Source organism: Anopheles ziemanni, chromosome 3, assembly GCF_943734765.1.
Source record: "Anopheles ziemanni chromosome 3, idAnoZiCoDA_A2_x.2, whole genome shotgun sequence".
In the NCBI taxonomy this organism is placed as follows: domain Eukaryota; kingdom Metazoa; phylum Arthropoda; class Insecta; order Diptera; family Culicidae; genus Anopheles; species Anopheles ziemanni.
Window position 1 is genome coordinate 10,102,830 of NC_080706.1, and position 11,787 is coordinate 10,114,616.

The 11,787-nt window shown below is 43.8% G+C and overlaps 5 protein-coding genes across 7 annotated transcripts; 3 read left to right on the forward strand and 2 right to left on the reverse strand.

Annotated features, from left to right (window-relative positions):
- Window positions 1-896: 896 nt before the first annotated feature.
- On the forward strand, window positions 897-4,299 carry LOC131289932 (protein transport protein Sec23A). 3 transcript variants are annotated; one of them, XM_058319282.1, is made up of 2 exons: window positions 897-3,152; window positions 4,164-4,299. In XM_058319282.1, the coding sequence occupies exons 1-2, from the start codon at window positions 897-899 to the stop codon at window positions 4,251-4,253; spliced, it is 2,346 nt and encodes a 781-aa protein (XP_058175265.1). In that variant the 3' UTR covers window positions 4,254-4,299. The 3 variants fall into 3 exon arrangements, with proteins under 3 accessions (XP_058175265.1, XP_058175266.1, XP_058175267.1); XM_058319283.1 differs by having other exon boundaries at window positions 897-3,149; XM_058319284.1 differs by having other exon boundaries at window positions 897-3,128.
- A 716-nt stretch (window positions 4,300-5,015) lies between these two features.
- Window positions 5,016-6,390, reverse strand: LOC131286942 (calcineurin B homologous protein 1). The gene is made up of 2 exons (XM_058315954.1): window positions 6,217-6,390; window positions 5,016-5,583 (listed from the first exon to the last, which is right to left on the reverse strand). Exons 1-2 carry the CDS (start codon window positions 6,281-6,283, stop codon window positions 5,081-5,083), a joined length of 570 nt encoding a protein of 189 aa, XP_058171937.1. The 5' UTR covers window positions 6,284-6,390; the 3' UTR covers window positions 5,016-5,080.
- A 145-nt stretch (window positions 6,391-6,535) lies between these two features.
- On the forward strand, window positions 6,536-8,803 carry LOC131287195 (prolyl 3-hydroxylase sudestada1). The gene is made up of 2 exons (XM_058316224.1): window positions 6,536-6,754; window positions 7,190-8,803. Exons 1-2 carry the CDS (start codon window positions 6,631-6,633, stop codon window positions 8,737-8,739), a joined length of 1,674 nt encoding a protein of 557 aa, XP_058172207.1. The 5' UTR covers window positions 6,536-6,630; the 3' UTR covers window positions 8,740-8,803.
- Window positions 8,783-10,847, forward strand: LOC131284034 (GPI transamidase component PIG-S). The gene is made up of 6 exons (XM_058312887.1): window positions 8,783-8,819; window positions 8,948-9,038; window positions 9,099-9,238; window positions 9,322-9,522; window positions 9,591-9,809; window positions 9,876-10,847. The coding sequence occupies exons 1-6, from the start codon at window positions 8,783-8,785 to the stop codon at window positions 10,835-10,837; spliced, it is 1,650 nt and encodes a 549-aa protein (XP_058168870.1). The 3' UTR covers window positions 10,838-10,847.
- Window positions 10,848-10,896: 49 nt separating this feature from the next.
- On the reverse strand, window positions 10,897-11,456 carry LOC131288350 (protein lin-52 homolog). The gene is made up of 3 exons (XM_058317474.1): window positions 11,371-11,456; window positions 11,225-11,290; window positions 10,897-11,119 (listed from the first exon to the last, which is right to left on the reverse strand). Exons 1-3 carry the CDS (start codon window positions 11,423-11,425, stop codon window positions 10,974-10,976), a joined length of 267 nt encoding a protein of 88 aa, XP_058173457.1. The 5' UTR covers window positions 11,426-11,456; the 3' UTR covers window positions 10,897-10,973.
- Between the last annotated feature and the right edge of the window lie 331 nt (window positions 11,457-11,787).

Consider the following 11,787-nt stretch of genomic DNA (forward strand, 5'->3'; position numbering starts at 1 on the left):
GATTTTTACACTTTCGTCTGCTTTCTACGTTCAACTGGACTAACTTAGCTCGCAGAAACTTTCATCTACGAACCAAGATGATACGTTGCAATGAACGTCGAAGAGGCAAAGGTAAAGCCATATATCGTTTCATGACAAAACACGAGGCCACTTTGACATTTAGGTATAAATATTTTAATACTCGTTCATTGACTTATCACCGTTTCAACGCGGTTGATTAAAACTGACAAATAATTTTAAGCATATTTTGAAGCACACATTTTAACAAGCTTCGTTGATTTCACATAAATTAAGAAATAACTACGTCTAATGAGAAAATAAAAATAGTAATAGTGACAAGCTGCTTTGTAGCAATTTTTGGCCAAGTCGGAAGAGTCATGAGTCCGATACGTTCCGGAAAATTTAAAATCATGTTCCGATACGTTATCGAGCGAATACAGAATGATTGTAATTGTGAAATAAGGCATATGTTTCTAAAACTGTATGCAAAAATTCGTTTTCTTTTTCCTCATTGGAAGTTTTTGTTACAAATACATACATATTTCACAAGAATTTTGCAGAAAATAACCCTTCATAAATGTTCAATTCTTGTTCCAATGACAGCTGGCGAAAAAATGGGGCGAAGTGACGTGTTCATTTTGACAAACCAAGGCCGATTTTGATACGTGTTTAATCGAAATCCATTGAGCTGGCTGTCCAAGCACATCTGAAAATTAGCAAGTTTTTATCATGCTTTATTAGTGAAACTACAATTCGTATTCTGGTGGTTTTTACGTAAAATAGTGTCGAGTGTGTTCGATTTGATCGACCACTAAAAGGTAAGCTCTTGACGACCATACTTGTCGTATGGTGGCAAGCTGATTTATATCATCACTCCCCTTTGCAGACCTGGCACAATGACTACGTACGAGGAGTTTATTCAGCAAAATGAAGACCGCGATGGAATTCGTTTTACGTGGAATGTGTGGCCTTCGAGCCGTATTGACTCGACCCGTCTGGTCGTTCCTCTCGGCTGTCTCTACCAGCCACTGAAGGAACGTCCCGAACTTCCTCCGGTTCTGTACGATCCGGTGGTATGTACCCGGGCGACGTGTCGGGCGATACTGAATCCCCTCTGCCAAGTAGACTACCGGGCCAAGTTGTGGGTGTGCAACTTTTGCTTCCAGCGCAACCCATTTCCGCCGCAGTATGCTGCCATCTCAGAAGCGCATCAACCGGCGGAGCTGATTGCCGGATTCAGCACAATTGAGTACACCATCACTCGCGCTCCATGCATGCCACCTGTATTCCTGTTCGTCGTAGATACCTGCATGGACGAAGAGGAACTAGGCGCACTCAAGGATTCGCTGCAGATGTCATTGAGCTTGCTGCCGGCCAACGCCCTCGTAGGGTTGATAACATTCGGAAAGATGGTACAGGTGCACGAGCTCGGCACTGAAGGTTGCTCGAAAAGCTACGTGTTTCGTGGAACTAAGGATTTGAACGCCAAGCAGATTCAGGACATGTTGGGCATTGGCCGTGGTCCTGGACCGCAGCAAGCGGCACAGCAACAGCAACAGCAGGCGATGCGCGGTGGAGTACCTCCTGCTCCTCCCGCGAATCGGTTCCTTCAGCCCCTTCACAAGTGCGACATGGCGCTCACTGACCTGCTTGGAGAGTTGCAGCGCGACCCGTGGCCGGTACCGCAGGGAAAACGGTACCTCCGATCGACAGGAGCCGCCCTCTCGATTGCCGTGGGTCTACTGGAATGCACTTACCCTAACACCGGGGCCCGTATTATGCTGTTCGTCGGTGGACCGTGCTCGCAGGGTCCCGGTCAGGTGGTGGACGATGAGCTGAAGCATCCGATCCGTTCTCACCACGACATCCAGAAGGATAATGCTAAGTTCATGAAGAAAGCAATCAAACACTACGAGGGTCTCGCATTCCGCACGGCCACAAACGGTCACTGCATCGACATATACTCGTGTGCGCTCGACCAAACGGGTTTGATGGAGATGAAACAGTGCTGTAATTCGACTGGGGGCCACATGGTGATGGGCGATTCTTTCAATTCATCGTTGTTTAAGCAAACATACCAGCGCGTTTTCGCGGCGGACCAGAAAAATGAGCTGAAAATGGCATTCAACGGCACGCTAGAGATTAAGTGTTCGCGTGAACTCAAAATCGAGGGCGGCATTGGGTCATGCGTTTCGCTGAATGTCAAGAATGCAGCAGTGTCGGACACGGAGATCGGCATGGGCAACACTGTCCAGTGGAAGCTGTGCACCATGAGCCCGAATACGACCATGGCCTTCTTCTTCGAGGTAGCGAATCAACATGCCGCCCCGATACCGCAGGGTGGTCGTGGATGCCTGCAGTTCATAACGCAATACCAGCATTCCAGCGGACAGCGGCGCATCCGTGTAACTACCGTTGCGCGCAGCTGGGCGGACGCGACGGCTAATCTGCACATGATTAGCGCCGGTTTCGATCAAGAGGCTGCGGCCGTCCTTATGTCACGCATGGTCGTGTACCGGGCCGAGTCTGACGAAGGACCGGACACGTTGCGTTGGGTCGATCGCCAGTTGATTCGTCTTTGTCAAAAGTTCGGCGAGTACGGCAAGGACGATCCTAACAGTTTCCGCCTGGCGGAAAACTTCTCACTCTTCCCGCAGTTCATGTATCACTTGCGTCGATCGCAATTCCTGCAAGTGTTCAACAACAGTCCGGACGAGACAACCTTCTACCGGCACATGCTGATGCGCGAGGATCTTACACAGTCCCTAATCATGATCCAACCGATCCTCTACTCGTACTCGTTCAATGGGCCACCCGAACCGGTTCTGCTGGACACTTCCTCCATTCAGCCGGATCGTATCCTGCTGATGGACACGTTCTTCCAGATTCTCATCTTCCACGGTGAGACGATAGCGCAGTGGCGCAAGGACAAGTACCAGGACATGCCAGAGTATCAGAACTTCAAGGAGCTCCTGCAAGCCCCGGTGGACGATGCGCAAGAGATCCTACAGACGCGATTCCCGATGCCGCGCTACATCGACACGGAGCAGGGTGGTTCGCAGGCGCGCTTCCTGCTTTCCAAGGTTAACCCTTCGCAAACCCACAACAACATGTATGCCTACGGTCAGGTAAGTGTCGCCCTGTTGGTGGTTGTTCAATGTTCCCCTCGCATATTCTTCAGCGACATTTGAATTTTTACGATGTTTTTATTTAATTACTTTCGTCTTTTTTTACCCCATTTTCCCTGTGTGTTTCGATTTGATGTGTTTGGATGTTTTGTGGTTGTATTCTTTTCGTGCATTGACGATACATCCCAAACATTATACACTCTATTACCGCACAATCGTTGCCCCCAACCGCCCCATAAACAACGTGTGCCCGGCGGCAACATAAAATGACCCACGATACTGTTTTCACGGACGATTCTCAATCGAAAAACCTGTCTCATTGTTTAAAATGCTTCGTTCCTTGGCGCAGATGCCGGTTCCGAGTGCGGTAGATATTTTATCCTTTTACTTTATACTTTACTGGTGGTTCTGGCAATGAAACGGGTTCTATGGTTTTGGGTTGCACAAAATTTCATTTAACATGGTTCACGCACTTAAAATGTATGGACAAACCTCATTAATGAATCAATCAAATAATCATCACATGATACGGGAATTGGTAGTTATAAAAATGTATAAAATTCTATATTATAACTATTACTATTTGACGTATTGCAATGATCGCTCGAATCTTCACCGACTTCTGGACTACACTTGTTAAATAACATCGATTCATGGGAAACACATTTGTATCTAACACTACTTCTCCATCACAATTTCCGGGAGTTCGACAAAAAAAAAGACTTGCAGGATAAACTCGATGGTGCATTTTTTAGACAAACCACCTTAATGTTAAATTCAACATAAAGAATATATGCTAATTAATTTATTAATACTTTGTTTTGTTTCGGTTTATTTTGTTTGATTTTTTTCTTAATGGGATATTCTGTAAAAAAAAATGGTAAACATTAACATCACGCCGTTTCAATAAAATCTTATAACATTTGATATGAACAGCTTCAGCACTTTCTGCGAACAACTTTATCGATTCATTCTGTTATCTTATCGTCTCTTTATTTCTTCTTATTTAATCAATCAATCTATGTTCTTACCTAGGATGGAGGAGCCCCCGTGCTTACGGATGATGTTTCGTTGCAAGTGTTCATGGAACATTTGAAGAAATTAGCCGTATCGTCGACCACGTAAAGCTGTGGCAATAAAACAGTGCATAGATGACGTTTCGGAGCCGAAGAAGGGAGGTGGCTGAAGGAAGGCGCCTCGTTGATGAGGTTCAATCAAACTTTAAATTGGATTCTCCCCGCAACAGATGAAGAAGCTCGATCGATCGTATCTCTCCCAGGATGATAGCTACACGTTTCTCGGTTACATCAGCAGTAAGAACGACAGCAGGAGTAGCGGTTGAATTCGTACTAACCACAATTTATATCATATGATCAATTCGATTTATTTTTATTCTTGATTGGATGTAGGCAGGAATTTATGAGAAGTTTATGATTTGTATTAAACACAATAGTATGTCTGGCTTGCACTCGTAGCCTAATCAAATATAAAATTATATTGTTTAAGTAGCTTGCAAAAAGGTTTGAAACATGTAAAGTATAACTATCAGTGTTAACAAATAAAAAAAACACGTGTCAATGAAAAAGCTAAGGCTAATTTGACTGGGGTGGATGCTTTGGAAATCATATTAAGCAATTGTTTAATATTCAATAAATTCAATTTTCTTATTTACGGGTCAATCATTCTTTTATTAACCATTCTTACTACCTATTTACAGCAATAGATGCATTCCCAGCATTCAAATTAGAACGATGTTGATAGTGTTATCCACCAATAGAATAGATAAGTTGTGCGCCTTGAGAAATGATTCTCTAACTAATTAGTATCTACACGAGGATCGTGGAAAGTAGCACCAAATTTTGTGTGCATCCGTTCCTAACTGTTGGTTTGGAATAAACAAATTGTTGATCAAAAACAAAAATACACCCCAAAAGGATTCTCGCTCTTTACCCTTAGTTAAGGAAGCGAATAGACATCTTCTGTTCGACCTCGGTGCGCTCTAACGCTCGGCAAAAGTCGTCGAACGAAATCTTGCCACCACCGACTGTGTCCGCTTCCACAATCGTACGCTCTGCGATGCTGTTTAGCTGATCCTGGCTAATGTTCGCACCCACCATCATTTGCAAAATGTTCAGCAGCTCGTCGCGCGAGATCGTTTCATCGTCGTCCAGATCGTACATCCTGAATGCAAATCGTAGCTTGGCCTCGCGACTGTTCAGCTTGTTCTCCTTGTTCGGTTTGATTGGGCGGAAATGTGCGAGGACGCGAGTGAACTGGCGGAAATTAACCCGGTCGTCGCTGCTATCGGCAAAGAACGAATGGACAATTCTTTCGCATAGGGGATTAATGGCAAGCTCCGGAATGCGCAGAAAATCTTCACGCGATAGTGTTCCACAGTCATTACGGTCCAGCGACGTGAAACGGGAGTAGAGACGTTCAATTTGGTTTGGTGTGACTGTTCGGAGTAAAAAATGAGAAAAATATTATAGCATGTCTATCAATTGCCAGCACGACCAGCAACATAGAAATTTCAATTCGAAAGAATGGTAATTAAATAAAACAAATAAAGGGAAAACCTTCAAAGTCACGTTTACACTTTTTACTTAGATTTATGTTCCAACACGCGCCGTCTTTTCATTGACGTCGTCTGTTCATTAGTCGCGGTAAATTCAAGGGGGCTTTTTAATTATCTCTACACCAAAGTCTGGCCCCCCTGTCTTTGCCCCAGGAGTCCTGTGTTGCTAACGTGCGCACCTAAACATCAAGTTTCCAATGCTTGCACCTTGTACCACCCTCAACCTAGCGCTCTTATCAGTGGTCGTGTTTAATTACGGGCACTTGGACAAACGAACGTAAAGTAGATAAACAGGAGAAAACACCAATTTAAGTCAACCATGCTCTAGTTCTACGTATTGAATCGGAAAGAATGAACATCTCGTTTTCTCTTTACCCCTTGCTCAACTCCGACAGCTGGATTGCAAGAGGATCTATTGCGATTAAGTTCAAGGTTGTCCAACTAATGCATGAATGTTTGCAGTGTAGCGATGACACGAAAGAACAACATTTTCCCTTCTTGCTTTGCACTTACATCCGGTCTCCTCGTGAATTTGTGCTATTTCTTCCTCGCGCAGCAGTAGCGATGACTTATTACCCATCGTGACGCACAAAAATCGACCAGTAGATATTTGGTAAAGAAGTGAAAATTACAGCTGTTTTGTTTTTATCCTTCGGAGTGGCGTTGATACGTGCAGCTGGCACTTGAGACACCGAACGAATGACTGTGAATTGGAACTCCGGTGAAGTGCCTCATCGGTTTTCAAGCTGCCACATGCCTCTATCCACCTTGGTTTGGTGTAACTGTCAAAGTTGTCATTGCATTTTTTCCATCGTGGGAGCGGTACTGCAATGGACGCACAGAATTGAGGATTAAAGTTTATTTCGGTTCTTGATATCTCCGGATCCTGTGTGTACCGCTAAAAGATATTTGTGCCAGTGCGAAAAGATGAGTGCAAAACAGCAAAGTGAGGATACACCAGCCCATACCAAAGCTAGCGAAATGTCCACCGAGAAAAGGGAGCACCATGCAGACGAAAAATGCAATGCCGGGTTGTCGTCGCAGGAGGATGGTAAAATATTTTCAACATTAGCTTCCCTTAACAATATTCTATCGTATGAACCATGTTTTGCATTTAGTCCTTTGAACTTCAAGGTGTGTAACTCAATTTTCACAATATTTGTACGAAATGTAGACATCCGAAAGGTGTAAAATTCGCTGTGGCTATTTGCGCAATTTTGTTTAACAATTCACACGACAATCCAACATTTTACCGGATGAAAGCATAAGTCGAGACTATTTTACTTTGATTCTCTGTCACCATCGTTTACAAGAATAATATCGTATTCGTGATTTACGATCGCGTCGCGCAAGTGCTACGATTCTGGAAAAATGATGGGTGAGTGTGACTTTTTAAAGTTTTTGTTTCCTTGTCGCTGCGAATGTTTCTGTATTTATCGCCAGCTAATGATTACTAAACATGCTATTCGTTTGCTTAAAATTGCAGATAATCAACATCCACCGTTGGCTAAACGGAGCAGGCGCTGCGAAACGAATACAGAGCTGGTCTCTATAAATGGACGCCTTTTTGACGACGAATTTCGTGAAAAATTCAAACATGCTTGGCAGCGCAGGGAGACTATAGCTGAAACCAATTTTGAGCTCAAAAATGAACCTTTTCAGCTGGCGGTGCTGCAAAACTTCCTCCAAGAAGACCCGAACCGGGTGGAAGTTACCAAACGCCTAGAGGAAGAATTCAGTACCGTCGATTGGAAGCGCAAGCAAATGGACCTGTACGAGTTTTACCAAACAAATGATCTGTGCAGTCTTCAGCGAGATTATCTGCAGGCATTTTACACTGTTTTGAAGGAACAGATGATGCCACTAGTTGAAGAGCTGACGGGTATCAAGCTAACGCACGTTTCGGCTTCCTGCTCGATGTACAATGCGGGTGACTATCTTCTCGTTCACGATGATTTGCTTTCTGATCGGCGGATAGCGTACGTGTTCTATCTTAGCCCCTGGGATTGCCATCGACAATGGACGGAAAGCAACGGCGGTGCGTTAGAACTATTCAAAGCCGATAAGAATCAACTGCCTGTGTTTCCGGTGACGGATAAAATTTTTCCACGAAACAACCAACTTGTACTGTTTCGGGTGTGCGAAAAATCTTTCCATCAGGTCGGTGAAGTGACGACCTTTGAATACCCTCGACTAACAATCAATGGATGGTTCCATGGACCCGCAGCCAATAGTAGAAATAACAGCACGCAGCACACATCTTCTGTCATCGTCGACACGCATTATTTCGGTCCTCGTAAAGTCGAGGTTGATCTATCAGGCTGGATCAACGACGTTTACCTTGTGGATGAGGTAAAACAGAACGTCCAGAAAAAGGTGGAAATGTTTTCCGAAGTTTCCCTGGAAGAATTTCTTCTACCAAGTCGGTTCGAGGCACTTTTGAACAGTCTTACTAATGAGCTTGATCTGGAATGGACCATAAAAGGACCAGCCCATCTGCGAAAGTACGAAATACTGAATTTTAAATCCCTCCCCGAATCCGGTCCTCTTACCGTTCTGTACGATCTTTTTACAAGCCGAGCAATCTTTCGCCTGATGTATGAGTACACCGAGCTAGATCTATACGGCAGGAAGGCCAAAACGCCAAAATGTGCCATAGAGTTGCAGCGATGGGAACGCGGTTGTTACACCGTGCTGGGCGATTCTTCGTCGTACGCCGACAGTACACTCGACATAACATTCTACTTGAACGCGCAGGAAAATGTAGGTGTCATCACCTATCTGGTTCCGGAAGGCGATCAGACCGAGAGCAAACCGAACGATCAACCATCTTCATCTTCTGCGCCCTCCGAATGCTACGAAGACGATCCAGTACTGTTAACCCTGCTGCCGAAAGACAACGTACTGAACGTGGTCTATCGGGCGGAAGGAACGACTAAATTTACCAAATACGTCTCGCGTAACACCTATCTCCATAAGGCTGGCAGCAGTGGCCATGCCTACACATACATACTGGTGTGCAGTTACAAGGAATAGAAGTGATCCCCCCAGTGTTCTATTGTAAACTTACATAGCGTTAATGCACAATAAAGTCGCACATGGCAACGATAACGAATGTAGTTCTCGAGTTTTAAATTCATCCATTGCACGTGGATCACATTTAAATCAGCCGTGTTACTTGTTTATTAGAATGTTTGAATTCCATCAGCAAAGTAGTTCATTAATAGATTGTTTGTTATTTCAGCTGCCATCCACATTTACGCTACCATCGCATTTATTGTGATTATCATTGTTATTGGAGTCCCAATGTGGTGGAAAACGACTGAAGTCTACAGGTAATATGCAGCTACGGCTCAATTGACTGGTGGTTAAAAAACAAATTCTTAATTTTCTAGGGTTTCATTACCGTACACTGAAATCGAAGCGTTAAACGACGTACCAATAAAGGCCACATTCCACCTTGGACTGTTTTGTTCTTCGTCAGAAAGGCGAGAAATTCTTGCATTTGAATTGCGTAAAAAATTTGAGCAAAACTGTGCGTATAGTTGTGTGCTATTGTGACAAAAGGAGGGGTTATTTATGCCGTTTTTTGAATCATTATAAAACTTTCATCCACAGTTGTTTTCGAATTAGACCTTCAATTATTATCCTTGGGTGAAGACACAACTGCTACTATCAAAACACCCGCTAAACTAGAAACAGAACTTCTTAAACTGTTCCCAGCGTCGGTTGGACAGTTTCTGTTCATCGAGTGGCCCAAGCTAGACGACGATGTGCTCGTTACGTCTGAACGTACTGCATTTATATCGGAATCTGCTAGTCAGTAAAAGTAAATAATTCAAGTAGTTGAAGCTTTTTCATAATACGTTTTTGAATTAAACTTTCAGCATCTCTCAAAATTTATCATGTATTATCGTCCTGGATTTTACAAGAGTACAAGCTTAAAGCGATTCTCGGCTCGCGAGATATGCAGCAGACTACAAAAGGACGACAATTACGCCTGAATTCCGCACCCCTTCAACCACGATATGAGGTGCTCATTACGGTGTTAAACCCTCGACCCGATTTGCAGAAAGTCCACTGGAATGCGCGTGCAGCAGCAGAGAGTTAGTTGAAGTATTTGAAAACATATTTGCTTTAAACCTAACAATTTTGGAACCATTTCCTTTCAGATTATATTGAACCATTTTTGAACGAACTCTCCGGAATCACCAATTTTACCATAAAAACCCAGTGGATCTATCAAGTAGGCCTTGAGGGGGTAGGCGCGCAAGCAAAACAGGTACCGGACGATTCTAAGACCGGTCGTCATTATGCACTACCAGAGGATAGTTTGCCACACATTATTACTTCCCTCGAAAAGAAACTTGGCACACAAATCACGGACAATCCCTGCATTCACCTGGTCGTCTATGTCCCACCATGCGCCCAAGCTCCACTGAAGATTTACCGGAAAGATGGCCAGCGTGCATCACTCATGAGCGCAAATGTGGAAGCTTTCACCTCAGCGAAATGGGGTGGCATAGTGTTTGCGAATCCGGCAGAGACCACATGCATCCGTTACATGGAAGATGAGCAATTTAGTGACGTGTATGTTCACGCGCAGGATGTAATGCCTGTGTTGCTGTACCAATTGAGGAAAATATTTGACCTCGAAAATAATGCCCCCTTGCTGGACACAACGCTTGTGCCGTACAACAGTATTGAGCCCCGCACCTGGGAGGTGGATACCTTCATTCGGACCAACACCATCTATCTAGTGCATTCTGCAACTTCAACGCTGCAATCGTTAATTCAACTTCTGGGCGGTATCGAATACATAGTCATCAACGATGAAGTTGGTGCTGCCATCCAAAACGCTTACCATAAGGTTATCGAGGCAAAGCAACAGTTAGCACATGGCAACTTGCAGACGGCGGCGTTTATAGCGCGCGAAGCCTACACTTCGGCCGAGAGGGCCTTTTTCGATCCGAGTTTGTTGGCACTGCTTTACTTTCCAAATGAGCAGAAGTATGCGATCTACATTCCACTGTTCCTGCCCATCATGATACCTGTCGTGTTTTCGTTCAACACCATTTTAAAATATTTCCGCAAACGAAAACCATCGAAACAGTCAAAGTCGAAGGAGGAATAAATAAACAGAAACCAATTTTAATTATAATAAAATTTACCGGTTTGTTACACTTGTTTTATTTTACACGATATTTTAGTCTGTGCTGTTCGTACGAGACAGTTTGACTAATTCTTCTAGATCCCTTGCAGGAATGGTTTCATTTACGCCGCGATGTGTTGGCGAAGATATCCAAGCTTTTACCTTTTGATAACTCTTTTGCTTCTTGTAGTCCGATGCTGTAGGCTTGGTCGAATATTTTCTTTATCTCGACGATCAGTCCATTCTTGGACAATGCACCAAGTTCTATGGAAGGAAAAAGCGGGCGATGGCAACGTTAGGCTAGTTTTTCAGAGGTGAGCGATACACTTGCTTTCAAAGTAGCAAAGAACTAGTACTAGTACTACTTACGATACATTGCATTTATATCTTCCTGAGTGAATCCTTTCATCCATGGTTGTTGCGCCAGGTCGGGGTCTTCAAAAACGGAAAAAGACAGGTAAAAAACGATTCGTTTCAAGTTTTCAAGACAACAACAAAAATTTCGTTGACAATACCGTTCGCGTGCCACATTTGTGGCGAATCCTCCTGCTCCATGGCCTCCAGTTCCATGTATTCTGCAAAGATGGACGCTTAGTTAAATCATTCATCCAGTTTCGGTTCCGACTTACCGTCCTTGATAGTTTGGTTGTACTTGTTTGGCATTTTCCAACGACTTTATGCCACCAACCAAGTGGGATGTTTATATCACTTGAATTAGACTTTTTGTGAAACTTCTCAACCAATAGACCACAGAATATAGAAAAAATTGACTAAACTTGGATTTCAAATGTAAAAAACAATCTAATTCAGTACAAATAAATGTAAGCGTTGGTTGAACTGTTGAAGCAATTTTCCATACGACTTTTTGACGTCCAATTTTCATTTCCTTGCAGCATGATATAAACAACAAAGCCTTGTTTATGTCTTCGAGT

Excerpts from the sequence above, each read along its gene's own strand:
- LOC131289932 (XM_058319282.1), top strand. The coding sequence starts at position 897 with ATGACTACGTACGAGGAGTTTATTCAGCAAAATGAAGACCGCGATGGA. Across the intron at positions 3,153-4,163 it reads GTGTCGCCCTGTTGGTGGTT|GATGGAGGAGCCCCCGTGCT; the intron begins GTTCAATGTTCC and ends GTTCTTACCTAG.
- LOC131286942 (XM_058315954.1), bottom strand. The coding sequence starts at position 6,283 with ATGGGTAATAAGTCATCGCTACTGCTGCGCGAGGAAGAAATAGCACAA. Across the intron at positions 5,584-6,216 it reads AATTCACGAGGAGACCGGAT|TCACACCAAACCAAATTGAA; the intron begins GTAAGTGCAAAG and ends TACTCCGAACAG.
- LOC131287195 (XM_058316224.1), top strand. The coding sequence starts at position 6,631 with ATGAGTGCAAAACAGCAAAGTGAGGATACACCAGCCCATACCAAAGCT. Across the intron at positions 6,755-7,189 it reads GTTGTCGTCGCAGGAGGATG|ATAATCAACATCCACCGTTG; the intron begins GTAAAATATTTT and ends TTAAAATTGCAG.
- LOC131288350 (XM_058317474.1), bottom strand. The coding sequence starts at position 11,425 with ATGGAACTGGAGGCCATGGAGCAGGAGGATTCGCCACAAATGTGGCAC. Across the intron at positions 11,291-11,370 it reads ACAAATGTGGCACGCGAACG|ACCCCGACCTGGCGCAACAA; the intron begins GTATTGTCAACG and ends CCGTTTTTGAAG. Across the intron at positions 11,120-11,224 it reads AGATATAAATGCAATGTATC|AACTTGGTGCATTGTCCAAG; the intron begins GTAAGTAGTACT and ends TTCCTTCCATAG.
- LOC131284034 (XM_058312887.1), top strand. The coding sequence starts at position 8,783 with ATGCACAATAAAGTCGCACATGGCAACGATAACGAAT. Across the intron at positions 9,039-9,098 it reads AAAACGACTGAAGTCTACAG|GGTTTCATTACCGTACACTG; the intron begins GTAATATGCAGC and ends TTAATTTTCTAG. Across the intron at positions 9,810-9,875 it reads TGCGCGTGCAGCAGCAGAGA|ATTATATTGAACCATTTTTG; the intron begins GTTAGTTGAAGT and ends ATTTCCTTTCAG.